The 25,694-nt window shown below is 41.6% G+C and overlaps 1 protein-coding gene across 1 annotated transcript; it reads right to left on the bottom strand.

Moving 5' to 3' along the window:
* Positions 1–2,662: 2,662 nt before the first annotated feature.
* LOC119005677 lies at positions 2,663–4,061 on the bottom strand. Its single transcript, XM_037073531.1, has 2 exons — positions 3,961–4,061; positions 2,663–3,503 (listed from the first exon to the last, which is right to left on the bottom strand). Exon 2 carries the CDS (start codon positions 3,458–3,460, stop codon positions 2,663–2,665), a length of 798 nt encoding a protein of 265 aa, XP_036929426.1. The 5' UTR covers positions 3,461–3,503; positions 3,961–4,061.
* Positions 4,062–25,694: the final 21,633 nt, after the last annotated feature.

The raw sequence follows: 25,694 nt of genomic DNA, 5'->3' as shown, positions 1-25,694 counted from the left end.
TTAATGTCTGTGATTTTATACAACAGCATATGTCAGAGCAAGCTGTCAGGAAAAAAACACTTTCTTCAGATGGGTGCCTACTCTAGAGCAGAGATTGTCACAGTCAAACCAATTTTGATGAGAAACAATTTAGATCCCTCCATACTTACATACTTAATTACAGACCAGTATCTAATATACACTATATTACCAAAAGTATTCGCTCACCCATTCAAATGATCAGAATCAGGTGTTCTAATCACTTGGCCTGGCCCCAGGTGTATAAATTCAAGCACTCAGGCATGCAGACTGTGAAACAAGACATTTGTGAAAGAATGGGCCGCTCTCAGGAGCTCAGTGAATTCCAGCGTGGAACTGTCATAGGATGCCACTTGTGCAACAAATCCAGTCGTGAAATTTCCTCGCTCCTAAATATTCCACAGTCAACTGTCAGCTCTATTATAACAAAATGGAAGCGTTTGGGAACAACAGCAACTCAGCCACGAAGTGGTAGGCCACGTAAAGTGACGGAGAGGGGTCAGCGGATGCTGAAGCGCATAGTGCAAAGAGGTCGCCGACTTTCTGCACAGTCAATTGCTAGAGAGCTACAAACTTCATGTGACCTTCAGATTAGCCCAAGTACAGTACGCAGAGAGCTTCATGGAATGGGTTTCCATGGCCGAGCAGCTGCAGCCAAGCCACACATCACCAAGTGCAATGCAAGGCGTCGGATGCAATGGTGTAAAGCACGCCGTCACTGGCCTCTAGAGCAGTGGAGACGCGTTCTCTGGAGTGATGAATCACGCTTTTCCATCTGGCAATCTGATGGACGAGTCTGGGTTTGGAGGTTGCCAGGAGAACGGTACATTTCAGATTGCATTGTGCCAACTGTGAAATTTGGTGGAGGAGGAATTATGGTATGGGGTTGTTTTTCAGGAGCTGGGCTTGGCCCCTTAGTTCCAGTGAAAGGAACATTGAATGCTTCAGGATACCAAAACATTTTGGACAATTCCATGCTCCCAACCTTGTGGGAACAGTTTGGAGCGGGCCCCTTCCTCTTCCAACATGACTGTGCACCAGTGCACAAAGCAAGGTCCATAAAGACGTGGATGACAGAGTCTGGTGTGGATGAACTTGACTGGCCTGCACAGAGTCCTGACCTGAACCCGATAGAACACCTTTGGGATGAATTAGAGCGGAGACTGAGAGCCAGGCCTTCTCGACCAACATCAGTGTGTGACCTCACCAATGCGCTTTTGGAAGAATGGTCAAAAATTCCTATAAACACTCTCCTCAACCTTGTGGACAGTCTTCCCAGAAGAGTTGAAGCTGTAATAGCTGCAAAAGGTGGACCGACATCATATTGAATTCTATGAGTTAGGAATGGGATGGCACTTCAGTTCATAGAATGAGTAAAGGCAGGTGAGCGAATACTTTTGGTAATATAGTGTACCATTTTTAAGCAACATTTTAGGGAAACTTGTTTTTAATGTTCATGATCACCCACAAAATCTATGAAATGTACCAATCAGAACAAACTATAGTACTGAGACTGCACTAGTAAAACCTGTAAACAATATCAGGTTGAGTTTGGACAGGACAAAACCATTTATTTTAGTACTACTTGATTTAAGTGCAGACTTTGACACAGTAGACCATTGATTTGCACGAAACTTTGTACACAGCATCTGTGGACTCTCATGACAAAAACATAAAGAATTTTAGTATTCTAGAAAATACTGAAGTTATTAAATAACAACTTCTTGTACATTTTGCTCAGAACATGAAGTGTTGCACACTGGTCTGTCTCAATGAGATGAAACTCAGGTGACTACTTCCCCATGAGCCACTACGGCTCTGTGAAAAAATTATAAACTTACTTTTTCGAACTCCTTCTAAGTCATTTGATTTATTTCCAACAAACTTTGCAAGTAGCATCTGTGGACAAATCTTATCAAAAGCTTTCACCTACGTTAGGGTGCATCAAATTTGAATGGGAAATTTTAATTTCAAAATATCAATTTGGCTGATGATCCATTTTGTTCCAATTAACATATAAATAACTTTTCCAAAGTTTTGAGGAAATCCATTGAGATTTAGGGGTGCCACCTAACACATGAAGTTTTGTGAAATTTCGAAAAATATGCAATTTTTAGTCTAATTGCCAAAAGTTTGACCCAGAAATGTTGAGTACAGTGAACTTTTATACAGTAACATGTTCTATAGGGTTATCAAAGTAAAATTAGTTTGTTTGCCCTTCAGCAACTTGGGCATTTTTTCAGAGTTCAACTTTCAAGATTCTCCATTTATTTGTCCAATAGACAAAATGAATGGAGGTCAATGGGACACGTGGTCTTACCCTGAGTTTTGTGCAGCAGTGATGGATGTCGGACACACATATAAAGTTTAATTGACTTTATTGTTAAACACAAAGGGCAATATTGACACACTTGAAAGAACACCCTCTCTAGTGGCTAACTCACTGGCAACTCACAGGGCTTAATGATAAAAGCTGACATTAACTAAACTTCAAACTTAGTTGCTCAGTCAGTGCCAGAGTCCGCTCCACTGTGCAACATCACCAGAGAGAGAAAGAGGAAATGGAACCTGAACTTTGAACCTAGCCAGTGTGTCTCCCCCCAGATATGTCTCCCCCCCTGCCCCCCAAGAGTAACCCTCCTATTCAGGGATTAGCTTGCGTTTGCATTGGTGCCATCTTCAACCTTGTAGCCAGTGACACGACACTTGGTCGGCTAAGGATGTCATGTGGAAAGAAGACATTTGTTCCAGTCTTCTTACGCTTGAGGGATGGTTTGCCCTCAGATGGTGGAGAGACTGTGTTAGTATCCTCCTCTTGCTCCTCATCACTTTCCGACACCAAGCTGGACATTGCCGTCATCTCCTCCAGCTCCTTTTCACACCGGGACCGCCTGGCTGCTGCGGCAGCTTCACGCTCCTCTCGTCGCTTAACCTTGAGCTGCCGCTTTTTGTCCAATGCACCAAATGTGGCCACTCTGTCGGTCTTCATACTGGCCAAGAAAACTAAGTCTTCCGGGTTATCAATCAGCTTTTCAACATTTGGAGGCCACAGCGGAAATGTGGCATCAAGTCTGCACGTCATTTTCTCCAATTGTTTCGCTGCAGCCTCACTGGAGCGCTTGGCCTGGGAGATTTTCCACAGCTTATTGTTGGCATTGACTAAGTCTACCATCTTGTGGCATGCACGCTTGTCGCTGACCATTGGGATGTTGGCCTTCTTGTAAAATGGCCACACCTGCTCCAGGACGACCTTAGCTGCCTCAAACTGCGACAACGCTCCATTTGCACCAGGTTTCTTGGCAAGCATGCAGCGTAAGATCTGACGACCAGTTGGCAGCTTGGCGCCTGTGACGATGCCATCCTCACTGGTGATGCTGGGGCCCAGACCAAAGACCAGGCTGCGACTGCTAGTCTGGCAGGGACCAGTTGGTGAGTGCAGCATCTTAGGAGAGAAGGATCCTGGGATGGGTTGTGTTGTACAATGCCTGAGAATGAAAAGGATACAAGGGCAAGGACAGTGTTTAAAATCATACTTAATATCACTCAATTATGACAAACCATGCTTGATAAGCCTCAAATTTTAGCTGTACATAGTCTAACTTAAGCATTACAATGATAACTTACTGTTACATCACTACTAGAGGAGCTAGCTGTGCTCGCAAATATAATGGCCTATATATATATATAACAACTACAATGCTACTGTCAATAAACATCAGACATCAAAACTCTGAATATGATATTGTCTGCTCTAGAATACTGTTGATGTTAAGCTTAATAGCTAACTGTTGCTAGTTAACGTTAGCTAGATGTAATGGGCACCAAATACCTATAAATATGACTACATTTCATTCAAAGTATGTAAATATACAAAGACACAACTATAGATATGTAGTAACATGTAATAAGAGTAGACATAACCAACACAAAAACATAACTCACCTCAGTTTTCTTGAGCTGCAGTCTTTTTACCTCAGAGCTCTATGGCGACCAGTGAGCACTGTTCACCACTTTATCCAACAAAAACAGATGTGCGGTGGCACCCCTAAATCATTATGTATTGGAAAAATATTTTGCATGTGTTGTTTCTACATACAGTATATTGGAACACTTTTAGCACCCAGCCATGTCAAAATTCAAGAATTGTGTTTTTTGATGCACCCTAACCTACGTCACACCTGGTGGCGCGGTCCATTTTGAGGCTTCGCCATGGAACCATAAACTCATTATATCTTCCACATACACTTTGCCATCTACGCCAAATTGCTCCAACATGTAGAGTGTGTTGCCCTGAATACATCTATGTGACACACCCCAACGACAGCATGCCCCCATGCGCGTGGACTGCCAGGGCCCATTCATTGCTGTTTGCAGCTTTAATTTTGTAGTGTAGTTGTAAAGGTAGGAAGCAGAATGATTGGCATGATCAACATTTTGTTACTTTTTGCTGTGGATTTCATCCTTTACTGAACATGACCCTGTCAAACTAAATCCATTCTATCAAATTTGGAGCTAAGATGTAAGAGCACAGGTAAGGCCAGATTTCCAGGATTGGCTGATGAACGAAGATCATTCATTACTTGATGAGTGCCAGTGCTGTAATGATTAATTGGACTGAAACAGACAGTGCCCATCCCTTACAGAGTTCCTCAGTAGCACTGTAATCATGTGTTTGGGAACAACTAAATACATGTTTTTGACACTTTTACTGTGTCTGCTTACTTGGAGGCTTTTTCTAGGAGGTGGCACCACCATGGTGCCACAGTCACGAGCTGTCACATTCTCCATCAGTAATTCATGTGAACTCTGTGATTACACATGACAGAGAGAGTGGAGTCATTTATTCTGGTTATATATTCACACAGCCAGCCTTCTTTTGTACCATAATACATTGTGGGTGAGCACAGCATTTGTCAAACATGCGCTTTCAATCACAAAACCTAACACCACCCCTCCAGAGTCTTTGATCACAGTCTGTTACCAATTCAGCTCTGCCTCAGCGCTCAGCGCTAATTGTCAGAAAAACTGTGTGGTCTTTGTTTACTTGTACAGCAAATCAGAATGTTTTTTAATGACCACAGGTTTACACATTGATTCAGCACCGTAGCTCTATGGTGCCATTAATAATCTGGATATAGTTACACAGATGCTGAGTAAAGCAATTCTGTGAAGAATACAAAGAAAGGTGCTTTTGTTTTTAGAACAGAGCTATTGTATTTTGCATCCACAAGATAAATATTTGCTTGTTATTAGACTTTGGGGACACCTTAGACATCAAGCAGGAAGATGGATGTAATCCTTGATGGCAATGAGATGATGAAGTGGTCCATCTACAGTGACAGTACAACACGCAGCACTGAATACTGATGACACAGCTTCACTGAGGTAATGACAGATATAGACAGGTAAAGGTTATATACACATTTTGAGAAAAAAAAAGAGAAAAATGCTTGCTACATTCTACAACAGTGTGGTACAGTAGCTCTACTAAATACATCAAGTACATAGAATGTATTCCTCGTTATTGCCCGACCCTATGGACTCGACGCCTGGCTGGTACCTGTCATCGGCCTGCAGGAGGTTCCAGCCCCACGGCCCCTGCTCTCCTCGTCCCCGCTGGCGTGGGGTGAATCACCGCATCTTGCGCCTTCTGTGTCGGGCTCCCTGGGCCGCCACCGACTTTTGTCTTGTAGGATTTCTTCACGTCCTGAGGATTGGATTTCCTCTGTGTGACTGAGACATGGCGTAGTGTTGGTGAGTCCAGCGCTTTCACTGAACTTTTACCACAGGATTGCTGCCATTTTAACTGCAGACGTCGGGCCGAGGAGGAATAGCGACTGTGTATAAGAGTTATAAATGTAGCTATTGCTGGCATCCTCTTTCACCAGCTTTGAACTGAGCTTATTGGAGCTTAGTCGCTCTAACACAGTGTCGTGTGCTGTGGTCCATCAGCCTCCCAAGTACAATAAGGACATTTTAAATGACTTTTCTTACTTCCTGGCTGAAATCATGCGTAAATATGACCGTGTTCTTATTGTTGGGGATTTTAATGTTCATGTGTGTTGTCCTGATAAGCCAATGTCAAAGGGCTTTTTTAAACCTCATTGATTCTTTTAATCTTGTTCAATCTGTGTCTGGACCTACACAAACACACAGACACACTCTTGATCTTGTCTTATCATATGGTTTGCCCTTTTTTAATCAAGAGATATGTGATGGAGTGTTTTCTGACCATATCCCTGTATTATTTGAGGCTGCTCTTGCCCATAATACAGTTAAACCTCGCGCTGCTCCTCCGCGCTGTCGCATTATTAACCCTTCCACTACTGTTCAGTTCTTGGTTGCTTTCAATCAGAACTCCATCATTCCTGAGTCTGTGTGCAGTACAGATAAGCTTAGCTGATGGTTTCTCTCCACCTGCCAAACTGTTTTAGTCACTATGGCTCCATTAAAATCCAGGCAGCCTAAAACTAAATCTGAGCCCTGGCTGTGAAAACTTCCTTCACTTTTTTATTGATAAGGTCGCTTCAATTAGGGCTCAACTCTCACCTTCTGCTTATGACCCCTCAGTCGCTGTCCCCTGGTCTGCTGTCTTTGACCAGTTTGAGCCTGTGACTCTTTCCTTTTTACACAAGATTGTTGGTCATTTTAAGCCATCAGGTTCTCCAAATGATGCTGTCCCTCCTCGCCTATTAAACTGTAGGCCCATCTGTTATTGCACTCATTAATAGCAGTCTGTCCTCAGGTGTAGTCCCTGAAAATTTTAAACATGCAGTAGTACAACCTCTGATTAAAAAACCTGCTCTAGATCCTGCAGTTCTTGCTAATTTCAGGCCTATCTCCAAACTGACTTTTCTTTCAAAAATCCTGGAGAAGACTGTACACAGTCAATTAATGGCCTTTCTGGAAGAACATAATATCCTAGAGGTTTTTCAATCCGGTTTTAAAACCCTGCACAGCACTGAATCAGCACTTTTAAGAGCTTTTAATAATATGTTTTTAGCTACTGACTCTGTGTTATCCTTGTGCTTTTAGATTTAACTGCTGCATTTGACATAGTGGATCATGTTTGAAGCAGTGGGTGGGCATCAGGGACATAGCAAAGGAGTGGTTCAGGTCGTACTTGGGTTATTGAACTTTCTGTGTCAGCCTTGGTGACTCAGTATCCTCCTCTGCTCCTCTCTCGTGTGGGGTCCCACAGGGCCCTCTCCTCTTCTCTCTCTAGTTGCTCCCACTTGGTTCTGTACTTAGTGTAGCAGTATGAAGTGCATGATGGGTTTCAGCTGTGTGGCTCTTCCCAGCCAACCGCTGTGGGGGAGCACCTTATAAAGGGAGGCAGAAGGCCCCTGGTTGTCCTCTTGCCCGACGGAACCTTCACTTCCGCCTCCACTTGATGGCAGGTAGGCTGGCAGTGGGAACTACAGTCTGGTCTCACGCTGCCCCTCCAGATGTTTCATTGTGGTTATTTTATTTCAGCAGCTCGCTTGGGTGTTGCTGCTGGCTGCACATTGCTCACTGATGGTTGTGTGCCGCTCACTGTCCGCTGCTGGTTGCCTTGTGGTGGATCGCATTGTTCCACGTCGTGCCGACCCTGATTGCCTGACCAGTATGTAGCATAGGGACTTTAGCTTCTTCCTCCAGCCACCTGTAAGTTGCTAATATCTGTTCTTATATTGTAGGGTAAAGACACCTGGTAGTGGAATAGCAACTGCTAACCTGCAAGAAATCACTGCTGCTTTGCTTCGTTGTTTTGCCCAGCAGCTCACTGCTTTGCTTAACCATTCTGCTCACAGCTAGCCGCTTTGCTGCTAACCACTAACAGCTGCGTTGCTTTGCTGCTCAATGCTAGCGGCTTTGCCTCGTAGATGGTGGCTCATTGCTCGGCTTCACACTGCTTGGACTCAGACTTTTATTTGCACCTGTGGTCACAGTGCTCTAACACTGCCTGCCTGGCTCCTGGCTGCTCACTACAGCTAGCTAAGTGTTAGCCTTTGTCCAGGTCTTGTGTTAGCATTGCCCTGGCCCTCGGCAACACCATATTGAACTGTACGGTTGAACCACCTGTGCATGTGTGTTCGTGTGAGCAAAACTCAAGGTCCAAAAACACATACAGAGACAGAGGGGAGAACATAGGAGAAACTAAAAGGACAAAGAGGGGCATGGAAAATCAAAACAAAGACACAACTAGACATGATACAAAGACATAAATTCAGAGTCATGACAACGTGTTTGTTTGCACACAAGCTGTCCTTTGACTTCCCCATTCAGGTACTGAGCCTAAAGTTGTGGATTGGTGTCCTGGTGGTGGTGTCCCTCTTGTATTTTGCACTTTTAGGTAGATTTTGTTTCACTTCTGTTGACTTTGCGTGTGGTGTCCCTGGGATCCCCTCTGTTTTGGACCCATCTGCCCCAGTGAGTCTCAGCCCTGATTAGTTCCCTTTGTATTTTTCCCCCAGTGAGTGACTTCTTAACGGTGACATTTTAAGACTTTTAAAACTGAATTTAATACATATTTTTGTACTCAGATATGCTGTCTCTGCCTCCGTTGTAAAACGGACCTGAGTGCCTTATTTAGTTGTCAAGTTGTCCTTTAAAAGATATGAAAAGGTCCCTGGGTGAAGTGCTGCCCAGAGTGCACGCTCCTCGTGCTGCCACATTAGGAAGCATGGCATTTCATTCCACTGTTATGCAGACGACAGTCAAATTTATGTACCTCTTAAAAAAGAACGATGAATACTCTGTCAGACTGTTACTGAAGTGTTTTGATGACATAAAGGCCTGGATGGCTCTGAACTTTTTAAATTTTAATGATAATAAAGACAGAAGTGATGGTTTTTGGTGGCACCACTGAGACCCCCCCTGTAGCTCTGGGTTCCTCGGCCCAGTATAGAAAACCAAGCGTCACAAATCTAGGGTTAAAGTGGACCCTGAGCTTAAGCTTAACAGTTAGGCTCATCAAGGCTGTTGTCAAATCAAGCTTTTTCCATTTGAGGCAGCTGGCCAAAATAAAGCCAATTCTGTTAAGGCAGCACTTTGAGACAGTAATCCACGCATTGTTACCACTGGGCTGGATTACTGTAATGCACGGTATGTTGGAGTCAGTGGGTCCTCCATTGCCCATCTCCAGATGGTACAGAAGGCAGCTGCATGTCTTTTACCTGGCACATGTAAATAGGAGCACAATTCCCCCATTTTAGACTCACTCCACTAGCTGCAATTTCAATATTCAATTTAGGACCCATTTTAAAATTATTTTATTTGCTTTTAAATCCCTGAATGGTCTTGCCCCGCCCTACCTCTCTGAGCTCTTTCCCCCCTATACACTGTTCGGTCTCTCAGGTGATTGGAATTGATTGGATTGGATATTGCTTTCATCCATGAAAGTTTGTCTGAGGAGTATGTGTGTATGTATGTGTGTGTGTGTGTGTGTGTGTGTGTGTGTGTGTGTGTGTGTGTGTGTGTGTGTGTGTGTGTGTGTGTGTGTGTGTGTGTGTGTGTGTGTGTGTGTGTGTGTCATGCTAAAATTAGGTCCGGGAAGTGCCTATTGTAGTGGAAACCACCACAGATGTGCTTTTTAGAACTTTATCAGATTTGGTCAACACGTCAGCATTGCAACTTTGCAAAGTGCAGTAAAACTTGAAAGATGCATGTGGTCTGCACACAGGCACCAGAACTAGGGTGGTAAGAAGTAGAAAGGGTCCACTGCCCCCCACTGTCACAATAACAATTCATCTTTCCCAGGAAGTCACAGCAGTGTGACACTGAGCCAGCATAAACTATACAGAAGCCTGAAACTAAAGCAGCTACATAGAATTCAGCCTTCCTTCATTTTTATTATTTACACCTGTGCTCTTCCTAACATCCCTGCAGTGATGCAGTCGCTTTTACACATACCAATCAACAGTTTTTTATCTGTACTATGCAAAACAGTACTAAAAAAAAATGGTGGTACATATACATATACACATGGTGGTGGTGCAGTGGTTAGCACTGTTGCCTCACATCAAGAATGTCCAGGGTTCCACTCACATGTTTTTGGTATGAAATAAAATGTATACATACCAAAAGTTTTGGAATCAGTCCATTAGAAAGCCACAATATGGCTGCAGTGGTAGCAATGTAATCCTTTGGGGCAACTCTGACAATCAAAGTCCAGTAAAAGTGCTTGTTTTTGACACTGGGGTTTTTATTTGATGTGTCCGGCAACATTACAGAAACCAACAAAGATAGACCTTTTCAATGTATAAGATCCTGCTTGTAATCAGAAACAGAACTAGCAACAGTAACCACAACATTTAGGTTTAGGTTATTTCATGACTATTTTACAATAAAACCCATCACATCTATCTGTCTCTCATCTAAAGTATCAAAAGATGTATTAGTATTGAATTCATTGTTGAACTCTGAAATTTACTGCAATATTCATAAATTCACCCTCAAGTAAATCAACATGAGAACATACACAAAATATAACAGACATGTTTCTCATGTCTTTGTTTTGTTTGATTCAGAGAACCCTAGTGGCAGAAATACTATGCGTTTTAATTTACTTTACTACATTTCTTCTCTCTCGATGCCACGAACCCCACTAGACCTTACCAAGGTATATAAAGAGAAATTTGTAATGTTATTAAAGTACTGATTCTAAGACCTTGAATAGCTTCATAAAGAATCCAGATTTAGGCAAAGTTAAATTTCTAAGTTTGTGTTTGTTATAGACGCACCATTGTGAGGAAGGTGGACCATGAGATACTGTGAAGTAATTGTCATTCTATGAAAACATTAAAGCTCTTTATCTAGCCCTTGGGCCACAAACAGAGCTGAGAGAATGGAATACTTGATTTGCATATATTTACCCTAATGGTTTTTCCATTAGGATGGAACACTCATCAGCATAATAAAATTGCTCTAGCGGGAAAGAGAACCAAGTCACATCTGGAGACGGTCGCAGAGAAACCTGAGCCAGTAATTCAGGATTACCCAGGCCTGCCTCGAGCTCCCACACAGTGAGATGGGAGCACCTGTTTATACGGCTCTGATGGGTATGAGCTGAGTATACACTTATTGTCACTTGTCATAACCTACAACCTAAGATTCTATTAAGGCAGTTAAAACTCAAACCCTATGAAACAAACAATGTAAAACAAACAAACATAATTGAGGGCCGAACCAATTAACAGGCACTCCTTAATGTTTGCAAGACATTTCACAGGCTTCACGTTCACCAGGATCATGGGTCGTGCCTGAAACACCCGTTTATTGAATTTCCATGTGAAGTTTCCCAATTCAGTACTTGCATCTGCTCTGCTGCAGGCAGCAGGCTTAACCAATAGATACAGTCATATCTTTCTGGCAATTGCAGGGTTGTTTAATTACATGTTAGTTCAGTCACTTCCTAAATGTATGGAAACATGAATAGTGAAATATGGCTTCGGATGCTATGCAGGGAAAGGGTTACCAGCACTGTCACTTTCAGTTGCATTAGATGTTCCATCATCCATTACATTGAGAGAGACGCACAGATTTATCCATGTGCTTAGACCGACTATAAATGCTGCTCTCCTAATTGGATTATAAGCTACTGGAAAATGTAGGTTGCCGTTAAACGTGTCAAAGATGTTTTCTGTTTCCTGTGGGGAGAAATGAGTTTTCCTGACATCAATCAGCTCCTCAAATTAATTGTTATTCCCTCAAAACATTAAGCCATGATTCAAAGCTGCCTCAGAAATCAATGCCAAGAATTATTAAAAGCTCCCCAACATCGAAATCATTTAAGTGTGATGGCAAGTGTGAAATCCAAAATAAATCCTTTCACAGTATGTGGTGTTGTGAAATGAATTGGGGACAATGTACTAATTTCCCTCAACAGTTTTTTTTTTTTTTTTTCCAAATAAAAATGTAAAAGCCATGTTTATGATGCTTGTTTTGAAGTGTTTGTTTTTGTATTTGTTTTTTGGGAGTTTAAGATTTGAAGTCAGTGCTAATATATCTTAAATGCAGAGAGAGACAGGTCCCTACTTGAAACCTACTTCAAAAAGGATTTTTATGTCTCATGTTGTCATTTTAAACTGTTTTAAATCATTTAATCTATTAGCTGTTAATGTAAACATAACAGTTTCTCTGTTTACATGCTTTAAATGTTGGCTCTATTCAAAAATCACTTCTACACTTTCCATTTCTGTTACCTATCACATGGAAAGTGATAGGTAACACTGACGGTGGCTTTAAACTGAATGAAAACCACAAGAGAAACAACTTGTGTAATAAATGAAAACAGTTTGTGTGTTAAAGTTAGAAATTCAGAACAGAACAAAGATGGCCTGTGTTGTTGTACGATGGTGGCCAGTGTTGCCAAATTGGTCGGTTTTTGGTTGCATTGTGAAGGATAAAACAGGCTTGGGCAGGTGGACAGGATTTGCAGAAGAAGAGGAAGAAGAATCTTTATGTGTCAGTTATTTTACATTAAACATGTAGACACACCTGAAATGTGTCCTCTGCATTTAACCCAACTCTAACTGCACATTGTAAGTATACACACACATACACACTGCAACTAGGAGGACTGCCATGTCAGGTGCCCGGGGAACACATGGGGTTTTCCGGTGCCTTTTTTCCCACTATCATGGACTACTACTATGGACTATTTTGAAGCAGTTATTGCAATTCCCCTTGGTCCATTTTGTTTACACAGCAACAATTAAGAGAGGTCCAAAAGTTCCAGACCAATGCCAGCTTTTCTTTGCTGGTCCAAAATACTACCAAGAATTTGTGTTTCACACTGTGGATGAAGGTTATAGGACCCAATAGTGGATACCAGAAACAGGGGTTTGGTTAGAATATCTTTACTGAACAACTTGAGAAGCTGGTAGTAGAGCAGGGCTGAGGAGATGATCGGAGGGTCTACAAGGGAGATGAGTGACTCGCTGTGGCACAGAAGATCCAAGGGATGTAAGCTAATTGCAGATCTTCAGGAGGCTCGGTTGTGGTGTGGCCAGAGAGTATTTAGGTGAAGTATTTAGGTGAAGAATGATCACTGAAGAGGAAAACATGGATAAGGTTCACTGGAGACAAAAAGGAAAAAAACAAAACAAAAAAACAAAAAAAACACTTGTAGCTCTAGGAATACGAGTGACTGGGAAACCATGTATCACGTCTGTTTGATGAAATAATCTGAAACTGAGTAGAGGAGGCCAGGGCTTTTAACCTGAAGCTGATTGCCTCAATATGCTGCAGGTGTGTGTGATCTGCCATAGCTTGGGCAACCAGAAGCCCATGCCCAGCAATTCCACAGCATCCCTGTAACAAATCAGCACAGAAAAACAACCCAGAAACATAACAAACTAAATATTCAAAGTACACATTAAAAACATTTATCCTGAAGATGATCTGTAATTTGAGGTAGTTCTCTTCATACTGATTCATGTAAAAAAAAAAAAAAATGTTGTTGATTTAGATTTTAATTAGTTATTTGACGCTATTAAAGGGAAATTAAACATCATGATTGACAGCTGAGCCCTGCTGTTAATTGAGTCAGGCGGGTGTATTGCCAGGAACTTGATACTGTGACTCTGCCATCCAATCACTACTGTGCAGACTCTGGCTCCATATGATGTCACCAGCATGACATGGCAATGAATATAAAGAGCGAGAAACAGCCAGAAAGCCCAAATTGGGAGGTGGTTGGAGAGGACGGTTGGGTCAAATGCAAGACTTTCCCAGCTGCCTGCTGTTCGTGTTCTATGCATGTGAAACCAAAAGTAATTCTTGACTTATTTTAACTCATGTATAATTGTAAGTTGACTTGGGTAATATACTGAACTCATGCCACATATGTACACAAGTTCAGCAGGAAGCTTAGCATACCTGTTGTAACCCAAACCATGCTCTGTTCTTAAAACCAGTCAAGTAGTTGTGTGAGCATTTACCACATGTTAGAAAGGTTCTCTGGCAGAAAGGCTATTTATTCCAATTTTCACAAGCACTCATGAGAAGGGTTCATTGATTAATTAATTGGTTGAATAATTAATTAGAAGGAAAATTAATCACATCACTTAATCACTAAAAGTAGGTTAAGTGAAGCTGCTGGTTTCACTTTTTCAAGATGATGAGTCCAGGCTCAGACGAGGCCTATTTGAGGCCACAGAGGAGACACACAGCATGTGTTCACTGGTCTTGCTGCTTTCAGTGACAGGCTGCAGAGTTGGGATGCATGGAGCCAATAAGTCTTCAGAAATCCAAAAAACAACTCCAACAAAAAGAGAATGATTAAAAAAATAACAATTATTAAAATAGCTAACATCAGGTTCTGTTTGTGTCATTTAGGGATCTCTAAATTCTTTCCTCTCTGTTCAGGATTCATTCTGGGGCTTTTTTCAACCCTCATTAAAGTGACTGCTTGTTGGCCACATGGGGAAGTAGGGGGGCTTCACTAGTGAGAGCCAAAAGAAGAGCCAGCATGTGTGGTAAAGTTCTATAGTTTAGGGTTGTGTTTTGTCAGGGCAAATCCTTGGGCCCTTTTACTGTATACTAATAAATTCATTTTGTGTGGAAAGAAAACTGGCCTCTTCTTCAAGGGGAGTAACTTGATTTGTTTGAATTAAGGGTGCTGGCATATTGGAAACTAACTTGTTCTATCATCAACATATGCAACACATCTTAATCAAATAACACTGTAACAACTAACATAACAAATAAACATGTCTCCTGTTTAGGATTATATAACAGAACGTAAATCATGAATAAATTGTTCTGGTTAACATCAAATACACTACACTGTTGTACTGACATTTCCTTTCATCATTGTGTTAAAAGTTATTACCAAAACTCAGCAGCGGTAACATCCACATTGATGGCAGGACCCAACTTTTACCAGCAGAACCTTGCCAAAAGCATCACACTGCCTCTGCTTGCATGTATTCTTCCCATAGTGCATCCTGGTGCCATGTGCTCCCTGGGTATGTGGTGCACATGCACCCGGCCATTCACATGATGTAAGAGAAAATGTAATTCATCAGACCAGGCCACCGTCTTCCATTACTCCGTGGTCCAGTTCTGATGCTCATGTGCCCACTTTTGGCACTTTTGGCACATTTGGCGGTGGATAGGGTCAGCATGGGCACCATGACTGGTCTGCAGCTATGTAGCTCTACTGCACTGTGTATTTTGACACCTTTCTCTTTTGCTCAAATCTTACGCTTGCCCATTTTTCCTACTTCTAACACATCACTTTGAGGAGAACATCTTCACTCACTGCTTAATACATCCCACCCACTAATGACTCCTCCAGGAGGTGATGATTTGCATGTTTTGGGCTGTTTGTAGTGCACCTTCAACCAAACCCTAACCCTCACACCAACCTAGGGGTTAGGGTGCGGATTCACGAGGTTATACACATGAAAAGAAAATGTCATGTTGCCACGTATTCCCAGATGGTAAGAAAACAGATAAGGAACTAAGATTATCCTGGTGATTTTTTTTTTTTTTTCCACCAGATCTCACATCATAAACACACAAGTTGGTTCCCACGTCCCTCAGCGATTCCACAGTTCAGTCTGCCACCAATTATAGAAGCATAAAAACATAGGCTTTGTGAAACTGCAGGTGTGTGTGTTTGAGAATATGGACTACTCAGTTAATTTAGGTGGGAGTAGGGTGAGACCACTACATTGACTTAATGCCCAAGTAGTTTTGCTCTAAGTGACAGCTGGAGAGCACTTTAAGTCCCCCACATGTGCCCATACAATATTAATGCTGTCTTAGTAAGCAAGAGAACACATGAAAAATACAGCTGTCACTGCCTCAACAGCCCTGTGGGATTTACATACAGGTCAGTGTGGAGGCGGCCACTGCTTCAAACCTGAAGTACTCTACAGCTACATCCATATGGTATGTAGAACACACTTTTGGTGTGCTGTATTCACATAAATTTGAATGGAACATGTTTTAGATTGGTTTCCTTGGTCTCAAGTTTTTTAACTGAATTAATGTGTGAAACCTTGTTATTTTTCCCCAAAACTGCTACACTGTAAAATAGCTGATGGTAAACTGCTCATCTCACCACTGTTGTAATGTACCTACAGCAGGATATCCAAAACAGGTTGAAAAGGATAATCTTGCTTCCATCATGTTGTTAAACTACTGTCAATTTACACATCACTTTCTGCACAGATGTTCCACATACAAAAGCGGTGGTGGAAAATAACTAACCACATTCAGTTAAAACTGGGGTCAGTATGTTTGTAAAACCACAAAGCCCTGGCTAGATTTGCACTCAGGTCTCTCTCCAAAGCAGCTCCCCCAAACCAGGAACAGGAAACTGTCAGACAACTGCCAAACATGGCCTATTGTGTCCGAGTCTCACAAGTGGTGGGAAGAATAGATTCAGTGGGATTTATGTGATCTCATTCTGGAGACACTGCCATCTACTGGCCAGGAGGTACGGGGACAACAAATCACCTTTAACCAAGAACTTGCCTTACAAGGGAGTCCGCCACTGCCTGGCAGAGAAGGCCAACTGTATCTCCTCTCTTCAAAAAGCCTTGAAACCCCATCTTCTCCTGGACAAAAGGACAACCCAAAATCTGGACAAAGAAATGGGATGGACAAGACAAATGTATCACTACTGGACATGGTCCTCACAGAGGATGAAACTCTTGCTCCTCCACTGTTAAAGCCTTCTGATAACACAAACATACAGCACACCTTGGCTGATGTGCAAAAAAGTAATAAAGAGCTGAACTACATCATTCACCAGAGAAAAGCAGAGCAACAAACTAATAACCAGAAAATCCTGAACACCCTTTTGGCCTGTAGTGATTTTACTTGACAATAGCAAATAGTTCACAGACACTCACAAGCGGAGACTTCATCATCACCATACTGAGGTGCTTAAGGACATTAGTGATGTAATGAATCCAATGGTGGCCTAGATCACGCACCTGAAGGAGGAAATAACAACAGTTAATAAGCAATTTCATAGTATGGTTGAGGAAGCTAGTGCCCTCAAGGAACAAACCTGTCCAAACTTAACACCATGCATTGCAATCAACTGCAGTGCAAACCATCACCATCCTACTTCCATCCTCCTCTGTCTCCCTACAGTCAGAGGTCAGAGGTTGGCTGTGACTGCACTCGACCATGCAACTGGGTCACGGTCAAGAGCCTTTTCCATCTCCAGTAGAGTCCCCTCTCCAGGGAGACTTGAGAGGAAGGTTAAATGGAAAAAGCCCAATTAAATTGCAGTTTCCTTGTTTTGGCAGAATGGGAGATTATACTGACCCTCTGATGTACCTGGAACAGTGCCAGGATTAACTCCCTTTGAACCCCCTCATGGATGAGGAACTGTCACCCTTTGCAATGTACTTTATGGCATAGCTTATGAGTGGGGAGGTTGGAAACATCTACCTGGAGCGATTTTTAGCATAAATTCCTTTTTGCATTGCTCTCAGAAGATGATATGGATGAACTAGAGGAATGGATCAGGAAACAAGTGCAAGGTGAAGAGGAGAGCATTAGGGATTTCACTTACATGTACCGAGCACTCTGCCGCAGATGGAAACTGAGTATCTCAGAGGAAAAAAAATCACATGGCTCATATTGAAGAACACGCTTTCACATTTTGCATCCCAGCTGAGGAGCAGCAGGGTTAAAACAGTGGATGAGGCTGGTGAGGCTCGGCCAACAGCTGGAAAAAGACAGACAGAAGCAAATACAGCTCGAGACAATTCAGAAATATGCCGCCGGCACCAATAGGTCTCAGACTGTCCTGACATCCACCACCACCCCACACACCTCTCACTCCTGCAGCAGAGAAACCTGCTCAAACATTTTGTGGGAGATGTAAGGGATCACATTCTCCACAGAATTGTGCACATTTTTTTTCTTATAAAGGGAAGAATCTCAGGCCTCAATACCCACCTCAACCATCAAGTGGGCCATTCACCAGCAGCAACCCTCCAATGCATGCAGTGTCACATGGACAACCACAGACAAGAGATTTCTTGTTCTCTTGTTTGAGACCACTTCCTCAGCAACTGGTTGTGCCTATGACCATTGGCACAGTACATGGTAGGGCTATGTAGAATTCTGGTTCATCTTTACATGCTTTTGAATGAAGAGTTGCGGCGGACCATTATGGAGGACAGGAACTTTGTATCTGGCTGATGGAGGGGTAGGATCATCTCTGTACTGCCAGTGGTAGTACTTTCATCTCAGAGCCTTGACTTTCAAGCAGTCCTGGGCCTGGACTACCTTAGTCTCAGTGAGCTGCAAATAGACATGGGGCAGAATCTGTTCTGGTTCATGAACAACAGCAGAAAAGCATATTGTTTTGAAAAGGACACTAACATCTTCACTGACTGGACTGGGAAGGCGCTGCTTTCCTTTTACTCTGCCATCAATCCCTGAAGGGCTGCATATCCTACTATATCCAGCCTGGATTCAGAGCTGTTGCACAAGGCAGTGGAGAGAGTTCAGTTGGATGGAGGCAGCAAGAGTCAGTTCTGTGAGCTGCTGAAAAGAATTTTTGGTGATAAAGCAGTTAGTGGAGGAAATGCTGACAACTAACATCATCAAACCCTCATGCTCAGCTTAGGCATCCCCCGTGTTCCTCATTCCAAAAATAGATGGGAAGCCCAGGTTTTATGTGAATTACATTAAACTTGAAGCAGTGACATACACCAACGCTTACCCTCTGCCCAGCACACAAGAAATTTTGGACTCAAAAATGCACCAGCAATGTTCCAGAGGTTGATAGAAATAACCTTAGAGGCAACATCTGATTTGTTCACCTGTATGACCCCATCATCTACTCTCCATCTATGGAACAGCACTTCAGTGACCTCCAGGAGGTTTTCAAAAAACTCAGAGCGGCAAGACCGTCAACATGAAGAAGTGCAACTTTTCCAAAGCTCCATCAAGTTCAAGTTGCAGGTATTCAGGTGGATCCAGACAAAACAAAGCCAGGAGGAGGAGTTCCCTGTGCTGAATAACAACAAAGATGTCCAGCAGTTCCTTGGCCTGTCTGGCTGGTACTATCAATTTGTCCCAAACCTCTCTCATCGGGTAGAACACTTAAATGCACTGAAGCATAAAGGAGTCAAATTCAACACCTGAGTGTCAGTCTGTTTTTGAAACCCTGAAGACCTGTCTGGTCTCTCCACCCATTTTAGGGCATCCAAACTTTGACTTTGCGTTTGTTGTTTAACCGATGCCAGTGACATGGGTCTAGCAGCAGTGCTGTTCAGAGGACCAGTCTTGAAACCAAATAATTTCTAGCCTATAGCAGCAAGTGCTTATTTGTTTTGTTGACTGAACTAATACTGAAAGTCAAACTGAATATTTTTTCTGTTTGTTTGAGGAATTTAGAAGCAGAATGATTTATCTGTGAGAAGTAGAAAGACTTTTTGGGGTATTTGAATTGTGGGTTTGTATATACTGAATGTATAAATACACTCCTTTTGGTCTTGTGTGTTTTATTAACTATTGAGTTCTGGTTGTTAAATAAGGGGCCATGCACTGAAATGCATTGGTCCTTGTGTGAGGTTGACATATAACCAAATAACAAAAAATATCCTTGTCAAATTTATATTCTAACTAGCACCCCAGCACTGTCAAAAAGCTACAATATACAGTACAGAGTAAGAATACATGGTACACAGTATAAATATACAGTACACAGTATGAATACACAGTACACAGTAAAAAAAAAAAAAAAAAAAAAAGAAGACATTCACCTCGACCCAGCATAGCATGACTCCCTCCCACCCCCGAGTTATATGTGCTTAGGCTTTGGTTGCACAAAAATGAATAATCAGGATATCAGTAGGTGCATCACATCCCAACATGTCCAATAAGTGATAAAACTGTGAGAATGAAACAGGGACTGAACTCGCACAAACCAGAAAACCAGACAGCAAAGCAGCTGCAGATCCAGCTGTTAGTTTCTCCAGACATCAGCCTTTCAAAAAATAAAGTGATCATCCAGCAACACTGCTTGTCGGCTCTCCAAAGATATTTAAACAGGTATAACTATAACTACAACTTTAATCACGTAAATGTCTGAAATGATGTGTGTATATATACAGTATATATATGTATATATATATATATATATGTGTGTGTGTGTAAGAAAAATCTGTGTATTAACAGTTGAATGATTGTACATTTTAACAGATATTGTCCAAAAATGGGATTCACAGGTTTATTTCTGTAAATTTACATCCCGAATTGCATTATGGGATTTTGATTTCCCAACCAACCTCTCTTGGTGGCCATTGTTTGCAGGTGTCAGCATTTCATTTGTAGTAAGGAAACAAATAATGAATTAACAATACAGTATAAATCAATCAATAATAAAGCAACTGTTTTATTAACAGTAGGTCTAAAGGAGTTGGAAAAGTTATATTCTGGAATAGTCAAATAGTCAACGGCTCAGGTATCACATTAATGTTTGCTAGCTAGCAATAACGGTAGTTCGCAACGTTAGACTAACGTTAGTTATACTCTGTTGTAAATTCAAACACTTGGTTTGATTATTTTAAATTTAGAAACTGAGAAATGAATTAATTGTTTGCCAGATTAGAAACAGCTGCTTTGTATGTGAGCCTGTCTGTCCTGATAAAGATCACTCTCAGTTGGTCATCATCTGTGCAACCCCCTCCTCCCTGCGTCTGTCAGTGCAGGTCTGTCAAGGTCTCACTCGGCCCTCTTCACTTTCATGTCAAGGTAAGCCAATTGATTGAACTTTCAAAGAGAGATTTTTTCAGTAAAATATTAAATAATTATTATATAAACGTTCATGTTAGTGGATTAGAGTTAACGTTTGCTAAAGTATTTCACTATGGTCTCGCGACTTGCTAGCTACGTTAGCTTTAGCTAGGTTGGTCTGTTAGCTGCCTGTTGTCCCGTTGTTGACATGTTGAAAATAGCACATGGGAAAACTTAACCTATTGACCGCGGAAATATGGCTTTATTTCACCGGAGCAGACGGGTAAAGAATATGCAGCCACAGCAAACATAAAGATAACATAGCAGCCTTAATCAAGAAAAAAAAAATACGTCAGTGATGTAAAAGAACAGTAACGTTACCATATTTTCTGGACTATAAGTCGCGCTTTTTTTAGTAGTTTTGCTGGCCATGCGACCTATATTTAGAAACGACTCATATATCAAAAATATACGCCATGTCATATATGACCACAAGACGGCAGGGAGGCTTTTATTTCTAAATCCCTCCTCATTCAGTAGTTCATCTTCATCCTCATCACATGCTGTTCTCCTTACTGAGCCGTCTGACCTGGATCTTTCTCTCCGTTGCGCCGTAGCGCTTCACTTCACTCTCAGTATTTTCACAACGTGTGCTGGTCTGTCTCTGTCCCTGGCTCTGGACATGGAGCAGAGACCCAGGTCCGACTGTGCAAGGCTGTCCCTCTCTGAAGCAGAGGATGAGGTCAGCTTCACTCCCGTCAGTCTTAACAGACAGTTCACACAAGTTGAAGGAGTTTCTGATCAAATCCCCTTCAGTTTGTTCCAGGACTGTGTTGTTTTTCTTTATCCTTTTTTTCTTTTTTTTTTAACCCAGTTTGTATCTGGTTATTTAGTTCTGGCCTTTATTTGTTTGTGTACACAAAGCCCTGGCCATTATATGAGACCCGGCTATTAATTGTCTCAAAAATAAATGCGACTTACAGACCGATGTGACTTGTATGTTTGTTTGTTTTTTCCTCTTCATGGTGAATTTTGTGACAGATGCGACTAATACTCCACATATAGTCCGGACAAAATACGACACTCATTTTTACTACTGAAAGAAAGAAAGAGACAACATTGGTGAAACCCTAATATGCTGCAATTCATTTCAATTGGAACACTTCATTTTCCTGGAACACTTTTTTTTGCAATTAAAAAAAACCTGGTGCAGTTTCAGGAAAAAAAATGTAATAGTCTGTGTTCAATAAAGCCAGTAACAGTGTTTTCAATTCAAATATGAAAATATTTGTTGGCTAAAATTACTGTACTTTTTTTCAGGTGAACATCTACCCATGCAAAAGTTCTTGGACAGCTACGCCACATGACACCTCAGAAGCCAATCCATTATGCCTCAGTGCAGGTACCATATGGAATACGAGGATTTTTCCACATTATTATTTCTTTTTTCTTTTTGAATAATGGAGTGAACAGGTTTTGGACTATGGGATTGCCATGCATTCTTTTATTTCTTTTTACTTGCTATCACTATGACACTTCATTGTGGTATTTGTGAGTTCCAGTGTCTGACCTTGGAGTCACAAATCTTGACGACTGTACGTTTTTAAAAGCAGAAGACTTGGATGGGATTTTGCCACCAATACAGTCCAGGCAGCTGATCAATGCATTCTGCTTAGGTACTTTGTTTCTGTCGGTCGGTCGGTCTGTCTGTCTCTCTCCCCTCTCTCGTGTATGGCCCTCTCTGTCTCTCTGCCACCCCCCCCCCCGTCCATTTCCTCTCTCCCAAATTGAAACGTGTATGTCAAACAAACACATTCACACACTCTCTCACACACTCTCACACTCTCTCACATACTCACACACTCTTACACACTCTCTCACTCAAAACTGGGAAGAGTCTGCCTCACAAGTAATAGGGCCGCTTGATTATAGTAAAAATAATTTTCTTCTCGTCTCCTCTAGTTGGTCCAGTTCCCAATGGATCCAGTTCCACCGAGCATCCAATGGGGACACTAACAGTTACGACACACATGAATGGGACACCAGCTATGACACACATGATGGGAACATCAACTATGACACATACAGAGAAGTTTCAAATCCCATGGCAGAAGTTCCCAGTTAAAATGACGACTGCGCTGAAGGAGAAGAGGAGACCACAACCAAAAGATAGAAGACACATGGTTAGGATCATCACGGAAGACATGATGGCTTCTGACATCAGGCCAGGCAGAAGCAAGTTGAAGCAGGTTGCACAACAGCTGGTTGAGAGATACCCGGATTCCTTCTTAGATCAGTGCGGGACAAATGTAGTGGGTCAGGGTTTTGCATCCCTCGTGGTACGGGATATTCCAGAGTAAATTTAATCCATGGTCTAACATACCTTGACACGAGTACGACCCCCCCCTTGAGAGAAACTGTAATTTGATATCGTTGCCAGCTTTGTCGGAAAAGATAAACAAAACTCACCTCTCCAGCTGCAGGCTTGTTGTGGGGAAGCCCTGTGAGTCGATTACCGAGTGCAGTAGAGTTCTGCAGCTCAGTGAATATCATTACTGCTGGACTACACTGCATTCAGTAATCGACTCGCTGGGCTTCCCCATAACAAGGAGGGTTCTCAGGTAGTGAGTTTTGTTCATCTTTTCTGACATGATATCAAATGTTTCATGCCTTAGAATATGTGCTGTGACCATGTTTCTAATGTTGCTGAAGTTTGGTGCTGTTCTGAGCATTATTTGTGGCTTTTTGATGGCGATTTATACTTGGATCCATTTACAGCAGTGAATTGTTGCTGTGCGGTCGTTTCTGAGGATGCTAAAACTATGTAAGCTAGCGGTCCGCAAACTTAATCTCTCGAGGAGGGGTCGTACTCGGTGTCAAGGTGTGTTAGAACATGGATTAAACTTAGATCAGAATATCCCTTTAAGCTTCTGCTCATTTGTAAATGTTACAGTTTTACTGGTACATGTTTTCAAATTATCTTCAGTGTTAGTGTCGTACTGTTTTAAAATATTCAATCTACAGTAAGTTTGTGGGCAGGCTATTTTATGTGCACTGCTTCTGTGATGATTTGAAGGATGATTTATCAAAAACAAATAAACCATTAAATAACTGATGGCTTCCTGTTCTTTTTGTTTTTTACTATAGGATAAAGACCATTTTATATTGGATAATGTCCTGTTTTTTCACAGTAAATGTTCAGTAAATTACTGAAATTAGATTTACAGAAAATGTTTTATTTCACTATACATACCCCATTTAATAACAGAAAATGACCTGTTTTTCCACTATTAAAACACCATTAAATGAACACAAATATCCTGCTCTTTCACAAGAGATAAACCATTAAATAACTGAAAATGTCCTGTTATTTTGTCTGTGGTTCATTGCTAATTGACAGTAAAAATCTGTTTTTTAAGACCGGTTAATTTATGGCAAAATTCCATTTTTTAATTAATGGTCAATGTCCTGTGTAATGAGCTGTCAGTACTATTTTACGGAAACATTTCTGACAGTGTCTACATTTCTGTATCAAACATGTATACATATCATACATATATCATCTGATATTTCTACAGCTGTTAAAGCCAACTGACAGCTGATCCACCTGCGAAGTATGTCTCATTTGTCTTAAAGAAGATTGCGTCTGTCCTCTCTTTTCCTGTGATTTCCTCATGTCTCTCCCTGAATTCTTGGTGGGCAGAACTAGGATGCAAGGGAAGGATGCAAGTGAGGAAATTGTGGATGCAGTGTAGGTTAACTGGGATGAATTTCAAGTGTGAATGGTTGTTAAGCTGTCTGAGGAGAGTACTGCATTATAGGTGGGTAATAACTATTGTTGTTAGCCAACTCCTCTTTTCAAAGATGGCCGTTCCACTTTGACAAAGATGAATTATTTTACTCCTCTTTAAAACCATCCATCTTCCCTGGCCACAATGTTAAAATTGTTGTCCTCAAAGGAATGATTTTTCTCCTTCAGATGTAAATGGACAGCAGAGACCTCCGCTGCAGCCTTGATCAAAAGCCTCCTCGTCGGTCACCAGTTTTCCCCACACCTCATTATAGAAAGAGGTACTGCTACTGAAATTCAGACAACAAGGGTCCGAAATGTGTATCACAATGCTAAATAACCATGATAACAATATTGGTTTTTGCATTGACTCAACAATGTAAAGCGATTCAAGGTTCAAGATCAAATAATTTGTTGCCATTTTAATGAAACATTGGTTGGAATTTGTCTTGATAGAGCAGTACAATACAAAAGGACATCAATATCAGCTTATAGAAAAGGGTTTTAGTGATCAAGAAAACAGAGAAGCACCAGCCAAATATAAGCACAGAGCAATACCATGTTGCTAGAAACAATTGTCGTCTTGGAAACTTCAAAGTCACTCAAAAAACACAATTCAAGCGGAATGCCAACATACAGAAAATAAGTCACCAACACCATCCAGGGTTGTCTCTCCACTGCTCAAAAAAAAAAAAAAAAAAACCCTTAATTCATTGACTAAGATGTGAAAACACATTGGTTCCACACAAATTCTACCCTTGCTTTGTTTCTTTGCCTTTCAGCTATACCTGCTGAGCAGCAGCTCTCACTCATTCTTTGGAAGCAGGCTGTTAAATAAGCAAATTAAATGACACAAATTGCCCCAAGAAACCAGCCAGCAATGTACTTAGCGATTCACAAATAAATTAAATCCCCCAAGCCTAGTGGCCTACCTGACAGGTGGCACCTGTGAAACCTTTTGGCTGCTAACGATCCAATGACACTCTTGTCTTATGTGGTGGTCAGGAGTGTAGAACTGTAAAGCTCCTTCCTGCCTGAAGTACAATCATAAAATAGCCTGATTGGTCTTATAAATTATTCACAATAAAAGTCCTCTGTTAGTTAAAACCTTTTTATTGCTAAGCAGAAAAAAAAGGAAATGTTGGTTTTCACCAGCAGTAAATTAATACCACTCCTGAAA

This window comes from Acanthopagrus latus, chromosome 17 (genome assembly GCF_904848185.1).
Source record: "Acanthopagrus latus isolate v.2019 chromosome 17, fAcaLat1.1, whole genome shotgun sequence".
Classification (NCBI taxonomy): Eukaryota; Metazoa; Chordata; class Actinopteri; order Spariformes; family Sparidae; genus Acanthopagrus; species Acanthopagrus latus.
Note: the sequence above shows the minus strand (reverse complement) of the source record. Positions and strands in the feature narration are given on the sequence as shown.